Here is a 22,315-nt window from a genome sequence, read left to right on the forward strand (position 1 = left end):
CTATTGATTACATTACAAGTAGGTTACGCTACATTATAACAATTTGAGTGAAATGAACTTGATATATAAATAAATGCCATGTTTTCTTATTTTTGTAAGAGATTGTCCTTGTTGTGTGTTATATTCTTATGTCTTATGAAACAGAAGCAAAACTCTATTAATGTAAAACTCAGATCACACTATCAAAAAGTTATTTGAAATCAGAGAAGCAGAGATAAGGAGCTTTAAATAAGGATTACTTTTTGTAGTATTCTTTTTGTAAAAGTACTTGAATAGGCAAAGTTACAGCACGCAGATGTGTCAGCTGTAAATAGTAAAGAACCAATAAGAAAATGGAAATCTGCTCTATAGGTTTTTTTCTCAGAGAATTAGTATTGTATGGTTAGTGTGTATATAATATGGATGATCTTTTGTGAAAACTACTAGACAAACACATGGTATTTTTATAGAGTGAGTGCTTAGGAACCATTGTATTAGATGTTCCAGATCTATAGAGAAAAATGTGTGTAGAGCATCTTGTTGCCAAACATCATATCTAAAGATCATTGTTAAGTTTACAGTATCACAAGACTGGCTAAAAATCATAACATTTTGAAAAACCATTTGAGGAGTTTTGTTTGGTTTTAAAGACTTGAGAATTTTTCAGGATACGGCATATATTTTTGTATTTTTGTCTCTTCAGCTTTTCACTGAAACTGGAATGTACAATAAATGAAAGCAGAGTTTTTCAGATAATAATTTAAATCCCAGAAGTTAAGTTTGAGGGAAGAGTAAGTGCGATGAGGCTTGCTGTGAAACTGACAGGAGCAACAGAGATATGCATTTGATCTCTCTGGATTTTTTAGTTAAATTTTGAACTATTTAGTTTTTTGGGACGTGAGTTCAAGAGCCTGTGCAGCAGGACTTGGGAAAAAAAAAAAAAAAGCTGTTGTTTTTCCTACATTTAGGTATGTATTATCTTGATTTGTATGACCCCAACAAACTTTTCACATAGTAAAGTTTTAGTGTGGGGCCTTGCTGGGAGTGTTCTACAAGTTTGAGCTGCATAAGAATAGAGGGGAACTGAGGTGAATTTGCAAAGGCTTTGAGTACCTGCTGAGAAGACCAAATTTCTAATGTGGAGAAATGCACCATAAATTATACCCATAAAAGCAATTTTACATGTAGATGGTTCTCCAGTTGCTTCTATTGTTAATACGAGTGTGTGAACTCGTAACACTAGAACCTTATATCTGGGAGAATTTAGGCGATCCACCTTCCTGCTGCCCCAAAAGTGACAGCAGACTGTCTGTTTGATTTCTCAAACAGTAAACTGTGAATGTATTAACATCAGTCCTTTTCAGTGGCCTTTTCATAGCATAGGGCACTGTAGATAAAACAGCACAAGAGAAGGGAGTTAGGAAGTCTTCCAACACAGCAGCTGAAGGGGCTGGCCAGAAAAACTACCACCTATCTTCTATCATTATTAATCCCATTAGAGTAGAAGACGTAGAATAATTGAATGAAGCTCTCACCTTAGCTTTAATACCAAGACTGAATTTTCTGGTTTCTGTTTAGTACTAAAATTGAAGTTACTTTCTTTCCAAAACACATTTCCTTTATTGGCATGGGAAAACTCTGTGCATAGAATATGGGGAAATTCTCAAAGGGAAAGTTTAAAATGTTAAGTCAAACTCTCAGAAAATCAGTATCTGGGTATTGTTTGTCAGCTTCATTTGGCCTTTCCACAGTTAAAGGAGTGCAGAGGGATAGTCTCCATCCTCTCATCACAGGGCTTTCATGCCACTGGGTTTATAAAATGAGCAATGTTTTACAAGTATATGTTATATTGTTTGGCCTCATTTTTTTCCCCACATAGTTCAGACTTTGTATGGAATACAGACCTATTAAATTTCCCATGTTGCGCTGCTCATACTTTATCAATTCTTCACAAATATAGATATCTTTTCACACATTTTTGGTGGTCTAAATAACACAGTGTTTAGTGACAGTTTTGAAAAGCCTTTGTATGACCCTGTCTTTGCCGGCGTTACCTACATATTCAGGACAGCCTTTATCCTTCTTGGAAAGGCTTATCTGATGAGAACTTCGATCAGTTTGCCTCTTGTGTTTAAGGACCATGTTCATACTCATGTGACAATACACAATTTTAATTTATTTTATCCTTAGTTTACTCATTATCTTGTAGTCCTGAAATCCTAAAAGGGAAACTGTAGTATTCAGCTACTCTGCAACGCAAACCTTGATCTTCCCTCCTGTACTTTTTTGCTTGCTTTACTATGTGTCTGCCACTCTTTTCCATTAAGGTATTTTCAGGAAAAATACCCTATGGTTACAGAACAATCGTCACTAGTGCTTCATCTTTCAATTTTATTGTACAATGTTCCACAAAAGAATTTTTATCCACATTTTTTGCTCAGTCTCCTGTTTATGACTCTTCTCTAAATCTCTACTGAGATTTATGAGTTTTATGTTAGCATTGTCTCAAATTTTGATTTATAAAGGTAAAATAAAATATATTCATAAATGCAGAAGGAAAAGGATTTTCTTTCAAAATCAAATAACATGTTTCAGTAGGACAGTCTGTAAGAAAATGCAAATCCCACTTGATTCAGTGCAGTTGTTCAGAGGAAACAGTTGCAAAGATTTGATTAAGGCTTTTTCTAGATGCTACTTTTTAAATTAAGGCTGTCTTTCAAATTCAAAGAATCACAGACTCCTTGAGGTTAGAGGGTATCTCTGACTGTAATCTGGTCTATCTGCGCTGTTCAGCCAGGGCCACTTTGGGCTGGGTGGCCAGGATCCTGTCTAGACAGCCTTTCAATACCTGTTAGGGAGGGAGATGGCAAAATCACCCTGGGCAGCTTGTGCCTCTGATTGGTTACCCTTGCAGTGAAAAGCTGTTTGCTGATGTTCAATGGGAACCTCTTGTGTGTACTACAGATAGATTGAATTATTCTACCGAAAACTGAAGTCACTGACAGGGCACTTAAGTGGCAGTAAATGTTGTAAGTACAGGGGTCCTGTAAGAGAAAAAGGCTTGCTCTTCAGGAGCATGTTCCTCCTCCCTGAAATTCTAAATCTGCACGAAGTGGAAGTGGAAGGAATGCTCAGCTGTATAGGTAGTTTCAAGTATACAGACTTCTCAGTATGCATAGCACTGGGAAACATATGCCTCTACACTATCATGCATAAAAAATAAGAAATATGTAGACTGATATGAAATGAGATATTGCTTCATCACTTCAGGTTTACTTCAAGAAACAATTTGTAAGCTTCCTTCAAGAATGGTTCAGGGAAAAGCTAGAAAAACCATTGTCATCCACATACAGATATCTTCTATTTCTTAATGTAAGAATTTATAAAGAGCTTGAAATGATGGGGGTTATTTTTAAAGCCATAGAGTCATATCTTGAAGGGATATGGGAAGAGATACGTGGAAAATATTACAGAAACAGCTCCATTATATCCTTTGCTATAAACAGGTGGGTTTGCCTGAAAATTGTTTGCAGCTCAAGAGTGATCTACTTGTAAAAACAGACAAGAATTTGAAAATGGCAGAAGCCAGGTGATTTAGAAAAATCACTGGTAAAAAAGGTACCTTTTCATGAAAAACTTGGGCCAAAGAAAATTGCCTTCTTTTTGCTGAACAGTTTCAAAGCACAGCATCCCTCAATCAGGCCTAATAAAGAAGTCACTGTCTACTGTGCATCACTGTGAGAGCACTAAAACGAAGTAGACTGTCTAAGAATGCAATAAATCATATGGGGTCATTGCACTAATGAACAGTTCAGGCCCAAACTCTCATTAGCTTGTCTGTAGAAAGAGAAAACTGGTAAAACAGGAAAAGACCATATGAGAGAAGCTCTTCACTGATACTATCTTAAACTTTTATTGTTGAAAGATAGGCTTTAGTTAATTTCAGACCTATTAAAAAAGAAATATTTTGTGATTAGGAACCAGTGAATAAGAGCAGAACGGCAAGTGCGTAAAGCCATAAATACCTAAGTCCATGGGTTAACAATCTGTAAAACTGTCAAAAAGCATTGCTTAAGTGATAAAAGACACCTGCTGGTAATTAGAAGCATGGGTGCTGTTGGCACCAGTCCATATTCATATATGGAATGCTTCTTTTGAAAAGGCAAATCTTTTCTGTTAATAACATTCATTCTTAGGTTAAAAGCAACTGTTTCCTCTGGGTGTGTTCTCACCCAGATTTCTCAGTCAAAAATGAAGGTTTCATTTCCAATACTTAACAATTTTAATATTTATGTTAATCTATATTCCTTGGGATAAATTTTCAGATTGGGATGTTTAAGAAAATGAAGTAAATAGTTTCAAAAGTTATTAGGAGCCCTTTTAAAATAAGTCTGGATGATCAGTGTGTTTCCTAAGGAGTTTTTGTAGTTTGAGTTCTCTGCTAAAGCAGAGCAAAATTTTTACCAGGAAAATACACAGCTTTGTATGTATCTATATATACATATATCTGTATGTATATCTGTATAGCATTTGTTCTTGTGATATTGACCCAATTAGTTAATGCTGGGAGAAAATTTTGGCACAGAGTAATTTCACTGGTATTTTCATGCCTTATAGTGAGAATGAGATTAGGCCTTTCTCCCTTTTTTCATTTCAAGGAAGCTGGTTAAAAAAGAAAGAGGTGAACCTGTAATAGTTAAATAGTCTCTGTGTGTATTTGATTTTTTTGCTTTTTAGACTTTTAGCACTTGAAAGCCAAATATGACTGTCTTTTAGTGTTTGCTTTTTTTTTTTTTTTTTTTTTTGAGAGAATGGACTTTAGGTAAGTTGAAGTTCATGTTGAAATTAATAAAGAAAAAATACAGTTAATGGAAATCTCCAGAAACCAGTTCTCAGCTAGTAATTTTGCTGCAAGAAGCAGAAATTGACGGATAAACCAGATGTTTAAGAGTAGCCTGCAGCTAGGCAACTGAGCTTAGTTTGCTGATGTCTTTAAAGTTTGCAGGGACACTTGTTCTTCATCACTGCAGTCTGTTTCATATTATCATGACTATTTTACAACTAAAAATCTTGTAAGGTTTTACAGAAACTCGGGAAGGAGATTTTTTTTTTTTTTCTAAAATGCTTGATTTTCAGAGCAGCGTCAGGTAATGCTGCAGAATATTTTGAAAAGGTTTGATGCTGTGTAGTGTGTAAGAATCTCTCTTGGTACTCGGAAGTGGGTTGTGTTGTTGGTTGGGTTGGGTTTTGTTACACAGGATTGATTCAGTTGTGTATAAGTGGCATACACCCACAGTCAGGTAGAGTTTGTGTTTTGACTGTGTCTGTGAGAACTGGAGCTGATGTTGATTTAAGGACAGCAGATGTTAATGGTGTTGTTCTCAAGCATTCTGTTGCCCAAATTGGCATCTCTCATCATGAGAAAAGGCAACAAAAGGCAGTAAATCTGCCTGCTCTATTATGAAGGGCAACAATAGATTGATTTATGGAGAAAAAGCAACTGTTAGGCTTAGGCAGTGAAAACTGAGTTTTACAGACCGGATATTTCTGCTGTCATTTTTGAGAACAATTTTGTTCTGTCTTAATCATGAGGCAAGTAGAGTCAGAAAATGTTGGTTAGCCTGGATAACACACCATGATAACACAGTTGTATAAAATTTAAAGTGTAAGCAGGTATAATTTTCAGTAGCAGACCATTATTTCCTAATCTGATTTTCACTGTTCTTCTGTATGGCAACTTCTTTTGTGTTCTCTGTTAGCATCCCCTCTGCCCACATACCAGATTCATACTTTGTCTCATGTACACAGATGAGTGTGCAAGGATGTATCATTGAGTCTAGAAATCAGCCAAAAAGTATACGGAGACATGCAGCCTGGCAGCAGGAAGCGAGACTCTTCAGTACTGAAGAGTAAAATTTTTTTATGAAGTAATAGGATTTCCCCTTTAAACTAAAGGGAAATTTACACATTTTAAACAATAGTAGGAAAAAAAAAATGGTAGAACTGTTTGATAAATAATACACATGGATTTTAATAGCCCTGTTTAAAAATCCAGTTCTCTTTTGCAATTGGTAAATTCTAGTAATTTCTCTTTTTAACCAAGCCTACCTTCTGGTTCAGTCACGTTTACAATCTGCAGAGTTTTGATACATATGAAAAGTGTTAAGAGGATTTTAGTCATAGCATAAAAGTTTCATTTGAATCCCTATATTAAGACTTATTTTCTAAGAGAGAGAAAAGAAGAAAACTGTCTGAGGTTTTCTGGCATTTAGTGTGGTCTGCTCAGGTCTTTTGTTTTTCAATTCCACAATGTCATTGCTAATTTGAAAAACATTGCATCTCCAGTATGACAATGACAGAGATGCCTTAGGTCCATTATAAACTCATTTAGCCTTTCATGTTGTATAATCTTTCAAACAAGGCTTTGGAAACTTCTTGTTAGACTTTAGCAAAGAACTAGACATGATGTAGTAGTGTGTATGTATGGTGAGTGCAGTAGTAATTTCCACAGTGTTTGCCTCACTGACCCCGGAAGTTAAGATCTTTGAGTATTTGGCCCCACAGTTTCTTTTTCTTGACAGAATGCTTTAGGCAGTAACTAACCATAAGAGTTTTTCCAGGCAAAAGAATGTCTCTTACAATGTTATTTATTTTCTTTTTTTTTTTCTTTTAAGTCTGAACAGCCCAGTCCTGCCAGTTCCAGCTCCAGTTCCAGTTCCAGTTTTACACCATCTCAAAACAACAGACAACAAGGTACCAGTAAAGGAAAAGAAATTGAAAGGAATGTGTGAAATGAAGGGGCCAATAAAAACAGAGCTCATGGCATCTCATGACCTCTCTTCTTCTGTGTTTCACTGCCTGAACTGGCCACAGTTTTGATTTAGAGACTTTTCTGCAGGTTGTTTTCAGATGTGGCTGTAAGGGCAAAATAAAAGGAGAGAAAGAAACTGGGAATTTGAGAAAAGGGTGTGAATATTGGTTGTTTTGAAGGACTAAATACGTGCCAGTCAGTTAACAGGGGATAAACATAAAAGAGCTTATATTTCTGAGTTATCCTTCTGCATGGTTAGGTAGCATGGCACCTGGCTCCAACTGAAGCCCTGGAAAAGTGTGGTTTCCCATGGGCAGCCAACAGAAACCCACAGATGTGTTTATGTAGACCCTTTCAAAGGCTCTGAGCATCCCATACTGCTGGGAAGTTTTAAGAGCACACAATATTTACTTCAAATACATGTCAGGGAAGGATGATGGTTAGACTTAAAGTTTGCAATTTGGTTTTCTGGCTAATAATTTTGGTTTACTTGAAATTCAATAAAGAATGCATTTTTCTTCCTGGACGCTTTGCCAAGGCATGTTTTCTGTAAATAAGTTGATATTCATTCTCCATGATCTATTAAACTACTTAGTTCCTGGTTGGCTTCTTTCCCTGGTTTATAAGATTGTACAACCGATACATTCTTAATGAGTTTTTGTTTTATTCTTTGGATAAGGAGCATTAAAAAAGCAGTCTTTGACTAAACAAAATTGTTTGTTTTAGCCATTTATATTCCTCAATGGTAGACTAGATTTAAGGTTATGACAATACATTAGTGCCTCCGGCACACTGACTTTAAATAGATTTGTGCATGATTATGTGATGTATATCTGTCCTAGTGCCTTTCTGTAGGTGGCTGGTACTGATTTTCTGATGTTTTCTGGCACTGTTATTTCATGTGAAAGAAGGCAAGAGCTGGAAATGAACTGTAGTAATGACTGGCTTCAGGCAGTTCATATTTACCTAACAACAAACAGTACACTTCCTGCTGAACCCCCATTTTTTTCCTCATGAAAACCTTAGTGGTGTGAACTGTCCATTACAAGCCAAAAGACTTGGATATCCACTTCTGCATCTATTATCTTTACTGGGAAAAAACTTGTTGACTTAGTAGTTTCTTCTGAGCAGACTGGCCCCATCCATCTTTTCTGGATCATATACATGACGCATCACAGATTGTCTTTCAGTTCTCTGCAATAGGTGGGAGATTTGTCCTCCAATGTGAACAGCTCTGAAGTGCAAATGGTATATGCATCTTCTCTTTTTTGCAGCAGTAAATAGTGGTTTCTGCTTCTTTCTGAGAGTTCCAGAAACCCCAATAAACTAAGCATGTTTATTGTCCAGGCCATGCATTTGTATATCAAAGGTATGGATCACCAGGCAGACCATGGCATGTTCACAATGTGCGTTGTGCTCTCACCAGAAGCCATGCTTTTCCCCTTACCTGGAAGTTACTTGTTAGGACTGTTGGTCTTTTTTCGTTGCATTTAGACTCCAGTGCTCACTCAGGTGTGAAAAAAACACAGCATGAACTTTTTTCATCTCTTTTTGCATAAACAGTGGGCTAACTTGACTTTCCTCAAGTTCTTCTGTCCTTGGGGCTTATTTTGATATTTTTCTGTTTCCTTACCAAGAAAACTTCCTTGTGGGCAACTCCTAATTTTAAGATTTCCTTAACTATTCTGATATCTTAGGCGGCAACAACTTCACAAACCTTTAGAAAGGTTGTTATGGAATTTAGAGTAACTGAGCAAGGAGCAGAAAATTGCTATCCATGCTAGGAAAAAAAAAAGACCTAAAAATTAATGCTCTGCTGATTGGTAGAAAAGTCTGCTGTAAAGTTAGCTAGCAATGTGCTTTTCAGACATGCTCCTACACTAAGTGAGAACTTGTTTGAATGACAAGTTTTTCAATGCTTATGGGGCTGTCAGTGATGGATGTATCTGAGGACTCCTAGTTTCTTTTTATTACTGCTTCTATAAAAGCCCTTTCCCTCCTTCAAGGGTCAGATGGTAAGTTATTCAGTCAGACTACAGGTTGTCATTTGCAACTGAGCATTGTCTTCCTGATATTCAAACAGGGACAGAAAATGGAGCACAAGTCAGCTGCTTCTACGTATCAGCTGTGGGTGCATGGACAAGAAGTACTTCCATACTGTCACCTATACAAATGTCTGGTCAACCAGGAATTTGCCCGTGAGGACCATCTGGTTTTCTTTCCTAGGGTGTGAAAATGGAGAAAAGGCTCATTTCTCGGAACTGTCCAAACTGTGTCAACTTACAAAAGTTTTAGGGCAGCCTTAGTGATAAATCATTCCAAACAACAGCTTTGAAGTCACTGGCACAAAACTAGTCAAAATACCTATGGCCTCAACTTTGCTGTGTCTGGAGCAGTCCATAAAACTGTCCTCCCCCATGACGGGAACACTGTCATACTCATTGACCTGTTATGGGTATGGCACTGACTGACAGATGTCTCCCTTCTCTGCTGGCAGTGACCAGGGAGGACACTCCTTGACTCAATTTTCCATTAGCAAATAGAGAGTTGAAAGCTTCATCTCAGGCTCAATGTGTTCATGTTAGCACTGTGTTTCTTGGGCTGAAGGAATTACAACCATAATAGTAATTGCTGTTCTTACAGCCATCACTGGTGTTTTCAACTGCTGCTTCATGTCTTAGATGGGCTGAACTTTATAGTTAAATGTCCTATGCCACCAGGACATTTTACTTTCTTCCCTCTTCTAATCTGCTTTTGCCCATTCTTAGTTCAAGTAGCTGTAGTGTTACACTTCTAGCTCTATTAAACATATTCTTCTTTCTGTAACTGTTTCTTAGAGTAAAAAAAGTGAAAATCAAAACCCAAACTGAGTTTAATGCAGTTTTGTGAGCAAGTTAAGCTTCGTACCTTCTTGCTAATTCAGGAAAAGTGATAACATGATGTTCAATGGTATTGATGCACTTCATACTTATCAACATGGGTGAAGTACTTACTCCACTTGAAATTGACCATGAAATAATGGGAACAGCTGAAGGTAAAATACATAAAAACCAGGAAGACAAAATGACTGCTTTGTACAGTACAATTTAGTCACAGTGATTTGTTAGAAGCAACCTCTCATACATGGATTAACCTAACAAATGTACTAATACTGATCAATGTGTCCCTGTAGATCTTTACTCATACAATGAGAAAGCAAAAAATACTAAACCCCAGCAATACAAAAGAAGCATGCTTTTAGTAAGCATATATTTTGTGTCAATTTCTCCTGTCACGACAGTATTTTACTTACTTCAGCTATGGTCCAGGGTGCAAATTGTTCTAACACTTGAACATGTGAGTCATGTCATTGTCAAGAGTAAGTCTGTTGAAGCTGACAGAGTTGCTCACATGAGTAAAGATTCATGAATACATGGACAGGTCCCTGCAGTATTATCCCCCAGTGCATTACTTAGTTTGTTTAATTTTTAAGACTCTCCTCTCTCAACACTGTGTGGAGAAGATAGTTTTTAAAGCTGGAAAAATTGCCCAAAACACCGGGAAGTAAACTTTGTTGATTTTTATTGTCTCTGTTGGTTCAGGCCCATTGAGGACTATAATGAAAGATCTGCATTCAGATGATAATGAAGATGAATCAGATGAAGCAGATGAGAAAGACAATGATTCTGAGGTGGAACAACCTGTAAATACACGAGGAGGAGGCAGGAGTCGCAGGTGAGTGTCTCGTGATTGAAAGTGGCCTGCTGACCAAGACATGTAGTGCTTGTTAGTAACAAGGTACGGTCTGATGTTCTCAGAGTGCTGAGTAGCAAATGGGCAGAAAATTCACTCTTTCTAAAGCATTCGCACATAAAAGAGCCCTTTTAAAACCCTAACTCAACTAGCCATTCCTGATACAAACTCTTCCTGTACTAATCAATGCAGTTATGATGATCCTCTGATTTGCTTCACCTTACTCAATTTCATGAAATTGTGACTTGAGACAAGAAGTTATAATCACTCCCTGGCCTAAATTAGAGAAAATTGTCCTTCAGCTGCTGAATAAGCTATTCTATGCATAGTCACAAGACCTCTTTGCTTACTGGTTTTAGATTAAGCTGTTAAATTGAATCCAAATTAATGAAATATGAATTTCAAGTAAATTCTGTGCTGCATGGAGTAGATAATGCATAAAAATGCATCAGAGGGTAAAGCAAGCATCTGTCAAAGAAATTTTTAAAATTTTTGTTTCTTAAAAGAAGCTTCTGTATCCTTGCTGCAACCTTCAGAGGGCATTCCAAAACTCATCTGGTGTTCAGGCAGCTTGAAGCTCCATCCAAATGATGTTCAAGGTTATGGAAGAAACTGAAACTGCGTCTCTCAAACATTCTACATATTAGGTTCTGTATGTATTACAGAGGATTTTCCTGTTAGAGCACAGCACCTGAGTGCCAGTGTCAGCTACTGCTTGAATGGGAAGATAACAGGAAAACTTTAATGAATGCAGCTGCTTCCCTAGTGTACTTTAGCAGCTGGAATCAAGGAGAAAAACACCAAGATGACTAGCTGTTTGAGAACTTGTTGTCAGTGATTGTGTAAAGGATTGTTTCAAGCTCAGCTTGTCTCCCTCCAAGTTTGGAGATTTTGTTTCAGTATTTTGATGGAACTTTAAGGCTATTGTTTTTCTACTCCATTTTTTCCAACAAAAAGATATTCCCTGTTGTTTATAAGTAAATGAAGGTTGAAACTGACTAGGAGCTGGGCTTTTTTATGTGACCTCTTCTGAGATGCTGAGTTTTAAAATTTCAATCAGGAAAAGCTGTGTTACTTTTGACAATAAACAAGGAACTTTTCAGTAAAACATGTGTTCAGGTGGGAAGTACAGCTGTTTGGAAAGCTTTTAGGAGAGCAGAAAAGTATCCCTAAAGACCACTTTCCTTCTTTGACGTAGCTGTGAACTGAGATAGAGAGAAGTAGATCAATTTTATAGGTGTTTAACCATTTCTGTAAAGTTAGCTGCTGTTAACTCAGCCAAGTTCAGACAGGCATCTTCCTTCTTTGTGCTCCAAAGAGTTTTTTCCAGAGTGCAGCCCTGCTCAGGTGCCTCTCTTCCATGTGACCTTGATTAACAATAGCCTGCTTAGCAAGGGATTGGCCATTGTAAGTCCCTGCCCCAAAGTGCAAGGTTGGCTCACCCCATTTGACAGCCCTTTGTCTGTAGATGTAATGCTGTGGCTCCTTTTTCCGCAGGGTTAGCCTGAGTGATGGCAGCGATAGTGATAGCAGCTCAGCTTCCTCACCGCTGCGTCATGATCCAGCACCACCTGTACTGAAAACCAGCAGCAGCCAGGTAAAAAATGCAGTTTGGCTTTGTATTAGCAGTAGACAGAGTTAACATCAAACTCAAGAGTTTATTGATGCATCTCTTCTCCTCTCTCCCACCAGTGTTCATCTAGAAAGATACAGTATTTGTTTTACTGTAGTAGAAGACACAATAGTTTTTGATTTGTATCAGAGTACTTGTTCTAGATTTGTAAGACCAAACGTGGTTGTTGTTTCTGAGGCAGCGACATAGGGTAGTTCAGTTTTTCAAAAAAAATAAAGTAAATTACCTAGAGTTGCAAAATACTCCAGGGACAAATGAGAATTAGCTTTTGGCTGGTACCTCACCCACACAAAGTATAAAATTAAGTATAAAAACTCACATTTTTTACAAAATAAAATACACCATTTTTCAGTTATTTTAAGGAGGCATGATTCATTCCCAGTGTCAATTGCATCATACATAAAGCTGTTAGGACACATACTGACTACTGACAGTTGTGATAGAGTTAAAATAGTGTCTATGTGCACTAACACAAGTTCATGGTTTAGAGGCTGAATTTCATAGGTGGGTCTTTTCTATGTCTCTTTTCTATAATTGCTTCAATTATCTGGCAGATATTATTTACTTGCCTTTGGTTTTTTATTAAGATTTCCAGCACAAGCTGTAGTACAAACCCCAAATATTATTTTTCATGTTAGCTAAGATCAAATACATTGTGGGGAAAAAAACCCCACAAATTAGGAAGTACTTTGTGCACAGAGAGAAGGAAATTTTATGTCCAGAAAATATTCTTATTTTCTACCAACTGTAGGCTCTACTAAGTTGTCTATACAAAAGTTACAAGTTTTTAAGAGATAGCTTTGAGGTTAAAAAGTTGTCTGTAGGGGTGAAGAATGTTGCATTTACTGACCACATAAACACAAGAAAAATTTAAAAATCTGTCTATGGCTTGTTGTTTGATGAAGACTGATTTCTAAAGAGCCAATGCAATTTTTAAGTAATTATGTCTCAATATCAGCAGCCCACTCAGTCACATCTTTTGTATCTTTTGTCTTCCTTTGCCTGTTGGTGATTTAGTAGAAGGTCTACCTCCACATTTAGATACTCCAAACAGTAGCTGGTCAGCTAAAATACCTTCACATACCTTCCCCCATTTCTTTAAATGAGCTAAATTTTATAATTGAGCTGCAAATTGAAAATTTTGGGAATCATTGTGAGAATTCAAATTGAGTGGACTGTAGCCATGTTTGAAATATCTTCTTGGTACTTCAGTGCTGCTTGCCAGGATGATCTTTTACTGATGAAATCAGGTTTGTGCTAACTAAGTTCCTTTAGAACTGTAGAGCTAAGACAGAGTTTGTGGTTGTATTAGCTTCCTCAGATGTGATTAGTGCTGTATCTCATCTATGAAGTGCTTAAGATGTTAAATTTGAACTGCATATCAAAGCATTGTAAGGAAGCTGCTTTTTAAAATATACTGTGTTATTGACAAGGTTCTATTTGAAACCAAGAATTTTCTTCCTGTGAAAACAATAAATGCGTCTAAAAGGTCCTGAATCCATGATTAAAGGTCTGGTTTTTGTAGGGTTGGGTGGGGGGGTTTTTTCAAGACAAAGCTTTGCTACTGGCCTACACAGCAGTAACTCTAGAGGGTGTTGAACAGAAGTACTGGAATTATTCTTCAAATATGTATGTTTTGAATCTGAATATTCATCACTCTTGGCTAATTAAATCAAGTAAGGTTAACTTAGATCTGCAGTCACTTTCACTAGATAGGGAAATAGCTATCTGCCAGCTGTATTCTTAAGATGCTGGCCAGCCTGGGGAAGACATATGCAATTTATTCATTTGTACCAAGGGAAGGAGAAACAAGAGAGGACTTGGGGGAAAATGTCAGTAAGGCTTCTAGACAACTTGTTCTTACACGTTTTATTTCCTTGTTTTAATTACTGAGTTTTATCCTGTGTTGTGGCTGTTGGGTATGGTTTTGGAGTTAATCATGCTAGTGATGTTAGTCTCACTTAAAGTGAAATGTGAAAAATAATCTCCCATTATCTGTGATTACCTAGTTTTCTTTGATGTTTTTCAGAAGAACTGGTTACATTCTAGATTAGGAATGATATGGTGATTTTTCTTTTAATTTAAAAAAAGTATTGTCCATTGAAAAAACAGAACAATCAACAGTGAATTTTCCCCCAAATACTTCTGCCTTTAATTCTAAAAGTTTCAAATGTGTCCTGCTGCATGTTGATGTATTCTTCTTGAATCTGTTTCAGTATCAGATGAAGCAATCTTGGCTTGTATGAGTGATAATAAATGGGTGTGAGTGGCATTGAAGGAAGGATACCATATAAGTGCAAAAGTAATCACCGTCCATCACTTCTTTTTCAGTTATAACTCATACAGTCATTTCAAGGACTGTTTCAAAACCTCTGTTGTCAAAAAGAAGAGATAGTATTGAGGGGGAAAAATAGAACAGGAAAAGTACAGTGATAATAGTACATTTCAAAGGCACTGCATGGAGACACCCTCAGCATCATTTTGTACCTGCCAAATCACCTCTTATCCTCCCAGCATGTGAAAGATAGGGGGGGAAAAAACCTGTTGATAAGGCTTTAAGTGATGTAAAATTCCTTCTTTTAAGGATTAATAATATCATTGTCACCTCATTCCAGTACATCAGCTTTTTCTGGTGTATGTTACTTTTTGTTCTGAAAAGTATGAGTAAGTTGTGTGGATTAAAGAATGAAAAGCTCAGTTTTGAGTTTGTTTTATTAACAGCAGAATTTTTCCATATATAGTTGTATCCAGTGATGCTTTTAATTTTTACACTATTTTCTTTCTTTTCCAGATTTTAGAAGTGAAAAGTCCAATAAAGCAAAACAAAACAGATAAACAAATGAAGAATGGGGATTGTGATAAGGTAAATAACAATGAGGTAGCAATGAAGTACTCCAGAATATGATACTACTATAGCAATAAATACTGTACTACTGTAGCAATAAACTACTCCAGAATATGTGCTTACCAAATGCCAACCTTTGTTACAGAATTAAAATCTTAGTATGTCTTTGCTTTGGACTCCTTTAGGTGCAGATCTTTTTCTGTTTTCTTTCTATAATTCTTTTATCTTCTCTCATATTTTGAATTTTTTTTCTTTCTTTTCAGTCAGGTGATTTGGGAAATTTCACCAGTTGGGACCCTTCTATCTATTTATTTTATCTACTGTCCACCATGAGTTTCTACTGTGCTTCACAGAGAAATGAGATGTAGATGAGAATTCACAGATGTATTCCTAGCCCACAAATCAATCAGGGGGAAAAAAGAAAATCTATTTTCCAGGATCCTTTCTGAAGGCTGTGCATTAGGAATTAGCAGTGTGATTTAGCATGTTAACTAAAATAACATAAGCAACTGTCACCATTTAACACAGAGATAGTTTGATTTAAATCTGTTAAATGATTGTGGGCAAGAGCTCTCAATCCTTCCATAGCACAGTTGCCCACTATGGACAAGTTTATCTGAAAGCTTGTATTTTACTGGTATTCGTATCAGTTTTGTAATAATATTAGGCAAAAGATGGAAGTTGCAGCATCTCGATTTTTATAGTCTGGTTTTTTATCTGCAGTGCCTAGATTTTTAGTGCTCTGATATTTTGGTTTGCATTTTGGTTGCTTAGGTTGAGTGCCATATCTCGTTCTGCTTACAAGCAAAAAAACCAGTTTTCAATGGCTCAGGAGCCGTTTCTGAAGGAGAACGTTGATAACAAGGTGGAGAAGTGAGTCATGCTTGACATCCCAGGAAAGAAGTGCTAGAATTTACCTTTGGATTAATCTTGCTTAGTCTTTCTTTCCCTGTTGACACAAAAGAAATAATTACATACCTCTAGAGAAAAAAATTGATTTGATTTTGAGTCTTTGGGTTTGGTTCTTATGTAAAAAGATGGGATATGTTTTCTAAAGATGCTGTTTTGGCATCCCCAGTCTTATGATGCTTTCTGGCACAGTTGAGATACAGAGATTATCAGCAAATGACCACCTATGGAGATTTCTGTCAATGTGAAGTATCTTAAAAAAACACAAAAAATTATATTTGTGTTGTATTAAGCTATAGAATGCCAAACTATTAATAAAAAATACACCTCAAAGAAGAATTTGGTCTTACCTCAAGTACTGTGTACTGTACTATAAGAAGGATTTAAAGCTATTAGAGAGCATCCAAAAGGGGTCTGCAAACACAGGGGAAGGCCTAGATGGGAAGGTTTATGAGGAGCCACTGAGGTCACTTGGTCTGTCCAGCCTGGAGAAGAGGAGACTGCAGGGGGACCACTCGTGGACTGAGGGAAGACCTCCTGAGAGGAAGAAGAGGTGCAACACTGATCTCTTCTCCATGGTGACCAGTGACATGATCCAAGGGAATGGCCTGAAGCTGAGTCAGGAGAGGCTGGATATTAGAAAAAAGTTCTTCACCCAGTGGATGGCCAGGCCCCAGAATGGGCTCCCCAGCAAGCTGGTCACAGCACCAGCCTGACAGAGTTGAAGAAGCTCAGAGAATGGACAATGCTCTCTGGCACATGCTGGACAGACCCTTGGCACTGTCCTTTGCAGAGCCTAGGGTTGGACTCAGTGATCCCTTTGGGTCTCTTCCAGCTCAGGATATTGATTCCAATATTTAAAATAAGATTTCTATTTCTACTGGTTTTGAAGACATCTGAAGTTTATGAATTATATTGCTACTTAATTAACAAGTTGTTTATGGGGGGGAATTTGTTTCTAGGCATATCTTGATGAACTAGTAGAGCTCCACAGAAGATTAATGACTTTGAGAGAGAGACATGTACTGCAGCAGGTGAGAACCATTCTCATGCACTATCACAGTGTGCTCATTGAAATTTTGAAGTCACATCTATTTCTTTTTTTTCTTTCATTTAAAACTCTGTAATCAATTATAGGTTATCAGTTAAAAACTCTGCTATCAATTTTACAGCCTTCAAGCCTGTATAGTCCATAGAAATCGATTACGTCTTACACTGCAGTTTTGGGAATTTTTGTGCTTGATATTAAGTGTGTAACTGTGTTGTCTCTCTAAAGGACAAATTAAAAAAAATGCCTCAGGTTTTTTTTTCACCATTTTGTTGTTACATTTCTTAACATACTGTATCAATAATTATGAAAGCAGGATGGGAGAATGGACGTAGCTGTGCACTGTGACTTGATAAAAAGCTTGTTGCTTCTTTACTGAAAATGACCAACCTTGTCTCAGAAACAAGTGAAGTGGGTTTTTTCCCATGGGAAGCAGAAAACATAAAATTCAATGCAAAGCCCACTTTGAAGGAAAACATAATATATTCCTTGAATCTTCTGAAGTCTTAGAATGAGTAAAATATGCAAGTGTCCAAAACAAAAAGGGTGCAAATTTTTTGAAAGGTTATGCAATGGTAAGAGCAAAGAAAGTTTTCTTGGGTTTGGGTGATATTGTCAGGTACTGGATTGGATTGAAAATTGTGAAGATTAAACAGTAAGCACTGTCAATAAAGTAGAAGCAATTGTAGCACAGATGGTTTTATTATGTTTTAGAAATGTTGTAAAGAGGAAAATTTTTGCCACTTCTAAAAGATTGCAATCACTTGTCAAATTTTTCAACTAGGCATGTTAACAGTATTTTGCGAGCTCCAGCATTAACTGCGTTGTTAGTTCAGGCTCCATATTGTGAGTAAAGATGAGAAAACTATTGAGAGGTCATTGAAATGGAAGATCTTGGTTAAGGATATTCTTAATTAAAGATGAATTTTAGTAGCTTTTTCAGATTTTGTCTTACAACACACAGTGATGCATACTGGTTACCGTTCATATTTAATGTACTGTTGCCTCCCAAGTTTCCTTTTCCTGCAAAGGGAACCAAAGCATGCTTTCAGAATTGTAGCAGAGCCAAATTTTTACCTACATAGGGAAATAATTTTGTAGGAGGCTAAGATATAGGAATTGCAACACCCTATCCACTTTACATTGGTCATTGATTCTCAAAGAGTTCCTATTAAAATTGAATCTGGAAAATACACTGTGTTGTAAAAATTCCCACTTTGTCTTTTCTTCCTGAGCACTCAATTCCCCAATTATCCAAGGCATAGCTTCCAAATGGTATCACTTCTGATTCACAACAGTGGCCAGTACTGCTGTTACTAGTGCAGAACTGAACCGCTGTCCCAACCTGGGCAGTCATGCCTTGAACTCAGCTTTCACTGGGGCTGTTTGAACAGCTTTCAGACCATAGGGCTTACATGGCTTCGTGTGGAATTTTGGAAAAGAAAATCAACTTCAAAACATTTTGTGCAGGGCAAATATAAAAACAAGAAAGAAGCCTTCTTTTTATTCCCATGATGGTGGTCTAGAGCTTTTGAAGTCCTGACAGGATAAGCCTGGAGTAGCCAGATCTGACTCTACAACTGAGCCTACTCTGAGCAGGGGCTGGGACTAGCAAAATCCTTTCCAATTGGAATTATTCAGCCATCCTAAGAAATACTTTCAAAGTAAGTAAAGTGCTTCAAGTCAAATGCTTCATTGTCTTTCTCACTGGCAGCATTTATTTGGTGATGAAGAATTATTTGTCTTTGTTAGAAAAATAATGGGTTTGTCCACAAATTGTGTTCATTCTAATATTGGAGTACTGTTATAGTAAGCTTTTTGGGAGCTTACTAATACAAGGAAAAGGTCATGTGAAAAGAAACATAAACTGAGCTGGAAATTTAGAGTATCCTAGTCTGAGTAAATGAAAAAGAGCAGTATACTCTTGAGCGTTTTAAAGTAAACTTTTTTTTTCTGTTGAGACAATTTGTCAACTAGAGAAAGCATTCATTCAGGAACTTTGCCTCACAACCTGCATTGGGAGTGAGGCATTTTAATGCTGTAATCCATGATTACTTATACATTATTATTTACATTATGAAAGTTTGGTTGATGTAGAACTGGTGTTGCCTTCCTGGGGAGATTGTTCTTGCAGATTGTTTCCTATGTTTCAGAGTGTTTGCAGGCTGTTGGTACAGCCCCAGTGAAAGCTGGATTTATGGACAGGCTGTGCAGGCTAGGACAGGGGTTCAGTTCTTCTGGGAACACCATGATACTGGCTACAGAGGTCTACCAGGAGTCAGTGGAAGAGCCAAATTACTTACTTTTTAGGCTGTCTGCACTAGTGAATGGTCTATGCTGCTGTAAAACAAAACACAGCTTAGTTTTAAAACCTTTAATCCTTTAACATTCTGCAACTCATTAATTCATATGATTTTATCCATTTACAGAAATATCTTCCCAACACTGAATGGATAACTTGCAGAGAATCAATGCTTCTCAACATTAAAAATAATCTGCTATCCCATCTTAAGTGTCCTTACTGCTTTGCAGCTATGTAGTTAATGTAAAATACTTCCAGTGTGCACAGAAATTCAAAAGATACAGAGCAGGGAAAGTCTCTAGGAATTAATATGAAACTTCTATACTAAGAAATACATAGAGATTGTAGAAAGTACAAGAGTGAGAACAGTAAGGTGCAAAACTGCATAACGGGGCTGTGGTTACTGCATGAGAAGAGGGATCAAATGCAAAAATATGCAACAGAAAACTGTAGACAGCTGCAAGAGTTTTAGAGGTGTTGGTGTTGAAGTGGCATGGTGATGGCATCATGTGTTCCTGAATGGTGGCTGTCATCTTGTTAGTTTAGGTTAGGGCAGGTAAGTCTCTTGCACAGAGACTTTCAAAAACTTGCAAAAGAACAATGAAGGCATTGATATCGTGTAAAAGCATGGGCTTTTTAAACTTACACAGAGGAACATGAAAAGGATTTTCTTTTTTAAATTTTTTTTCCAATTTCAGTTGTTACCAAGTCCTTGGGCATGACAGCAAACAGGAATGCAGCCAAACTGAGAAATGTGAAAATGAGAAAAATGTATCTTTGTGAATGTGGCTCTTTCCCACAAGAGGCATTCTCTTTGAGACACTTTGTTAAAGGAAGCTGAGAAAGAGAGAAGACAGGAGAAATGTGGTACTACACTGCAAGTGCCCAGATACATAATGAAATAATTCTGGTGTTAGGTGCTACTTAGAAACATATAAGAATTGCCTGAGAGGGAGAAGATATGTGAAGAACATTTGACCAAGAAAAAATCAGTCGTATGAGCAGTTTTTATATGAATATTGGACCATGACAACACAGAAGTTGGTCTGAAATCATATTTACAAATAAATTCCTCTATAACATCTTGCACTGTAAGGAAAGAGGTTGGAATTTACAGTGATGAGGCTTTTTTTTTTAACTAAGTCTGCTAACAGATATTAATGCTGCATATCCAGTATATTAAAATTATTTTTGCTGGCTAAAGCAGTGTTTCTTACTCTGCATTTTCAGTGAAGAAAATGTTAGCATGACCCCGTGAAAGGCAGCAACATTTCTGGTAACCTTATCTTATTTTGAGGCATGAGAAGTCATATCTTCAGCTGGTAAAAAATCCCAAAGCCAGTGCATTAGGCAACACAGGCTTAAGGAAGAAATTGAGAGTTTGCAGCATGGCTGAAAACTACATTGCTCATGTTCTGAAGGTGCTTAACTTCAGATGGCAACTATCTTCTCAGAATTTTCTGCCAGGGGCAGCCTGGAAGTCTGGAAACTATCACATGGCCTAAAACCCTCCACAAATTGAAAAATGACTGTCATTAGTTGCACTTTGGCTTCCTTATACAAACACACTCATTTGCTTGTTTAAAGGCTGATAAATAGTTATACTATGATGGATAATGATGAAACTGAGCTGGAGAGACATTATGTAAACAGAGACATAATTTACTGCAGAGAAGCAAAGCTTATACAGCAGAAACAAATGGGATATTTTTGTTCTTTGCAGCCTGAGCTTTTGGAATAAAGCATTTTAATACTATATTTTTAATGTTAGAACTGTTAGACTTCCTAGCAACTAATCTCAACCTTTTATTCTTTTTGAAGAATTTCTGAATAGCACAAGGATGAATATACTAATACTGTAAGTCATGAAATCCTCATTGACTGGCACAAAGGCAGGTGTTTTTCATTGAGCTGTCTGGGTTTATCTTGATACATTTTTGTACATCCATTAAAGCCTTTGGGGTTCATTTCAGTCATTTGCCAGGTGCCCAGACATAGCGACTGTATCTCTTGGGGGCTGGATGAGGGATGTATTTAAAATGTTTATGTTTCCCTTGACCTAGAGCTTAAAAGCCCAAAGCAGAACTTGATCAATAGAAGTCCTTATCCATTTCTTAAAATATGCAGCACTGTTTAAAAATACATGTGTTAACACTTTCATATAATCTTTGTTTCTAAAATCAAGTATATTGCAGTGGGGGTTATTAGGAGTAGTTTTATTCCACGGTAACACAAGGAAGCAATAGACAGAGTTGTTCAACGTAGCTGCATTCTCTTGGTCTCTGCTTCTGTAAACTTCTTGTGCAGCCATTTATTTGTCTTACACTGGATAGTCAGATAGCAAGCCAAGATTAGATTCCAAACTTTACAAAAGGAGTCTGGATTGGGTACTTACCATTGCTTCTCTCTTAGATGAAGCTCAAGAGAGTGTCAAAAATGAGAATAATAATACATATCAAAGTTTGCTTCTTTGTATCAATCAGTTTTTTCCCACTGGATTATTTTTTTTCCTCATGTCAATTGCAGAACATCAGTAGGGGATGGAAAAGTGTTACAAGAATCTGTGGCTCAGCAAGTGGACAAACGAAGTTAGTAATTTTAGTTTAAAAATTCCAATATAGAAAAGAAGTTTGAAGCAAGAGGTACACATTTAAATGATAGCAAGCTGTTAATGAAAGCAAGGTTTTTTCCAGGTGCTTTCAGAATTTTGGGCAGCTGTAAACCAAATTAAACAGATTTTATTTTTATATTTTCCCATCTTTGAAAATAAAGGGTGATCAAGAATGGAGATTTTTATTGTAACTAGCATTTCCCTTATTTTATCTTGTGTCCATTTTGTTTAATCTGTTCTTGGTTGTGTCATTCCATGCCTGACAATACACATTTCATATTTCATTTATCATTAACATAGTCTTTACTTCTATGGTCTGAGAAGAAAAAATATCTGTTTATGTAATGACATGGAGAGTGGAAATCTACAAAATATTTAGTTTAAATTCATTGGTCTTTGTGAAGTTGGTTATTCCTAACAGATATGTCTTCTTAAGGTACATTGT

At 36.8% G+C, this 22,315-nt stretch overlaps 1 protein-coding gene across 2 annotated transcripts in view; it reads left to right on the plus strand.

Annotated features, from left to right (window-relative positions):
• MLLT3 (MLLT3 super elongation complex subunit) overlaps positions 1-22,315 on the plus strand; it is a 119,882-nt gene that overhangs the window by 92,319 nt on the left and 5,248 nt on the right. For both annotated transcript variants that reach the window (XM_050987331.1, XM_050987332.1), the window contains 5 exons: positions 6,654-6,732; positions 10,372-10,504; positions 12,020-12,119; positions 14,947-15,018; positions 16,872-16,943. In XM_050987331.1, the coding sequence (XP_050843288.1) occupies positions 6,654-6,732; positions 10,372-10,504; positions 12,020-12,119; positions 14,947-15,018; positions 16,872-16,943 (456 nt within the window). The remainder of the gene's footprint in view (positions 1-6,653; positions 6,733-10,371; positions 10,505-12,019; positions 12,120-14,946; positions 15,019-16,871; positions 16,944-22,315) is intronic.

Source organism: Serinus canaria, chromosome Z, assembly GCF_022539315.1.
Source record: "Serinus canaria isolate serCan28SL12 chromosome Z, serCan2020, whole genome shotgun sequence".
NCBI lineage: Eukaryota > Metazoa > Chordata > Aves > Passeriformes > Fringillidae > Serinus > Serinus canaria.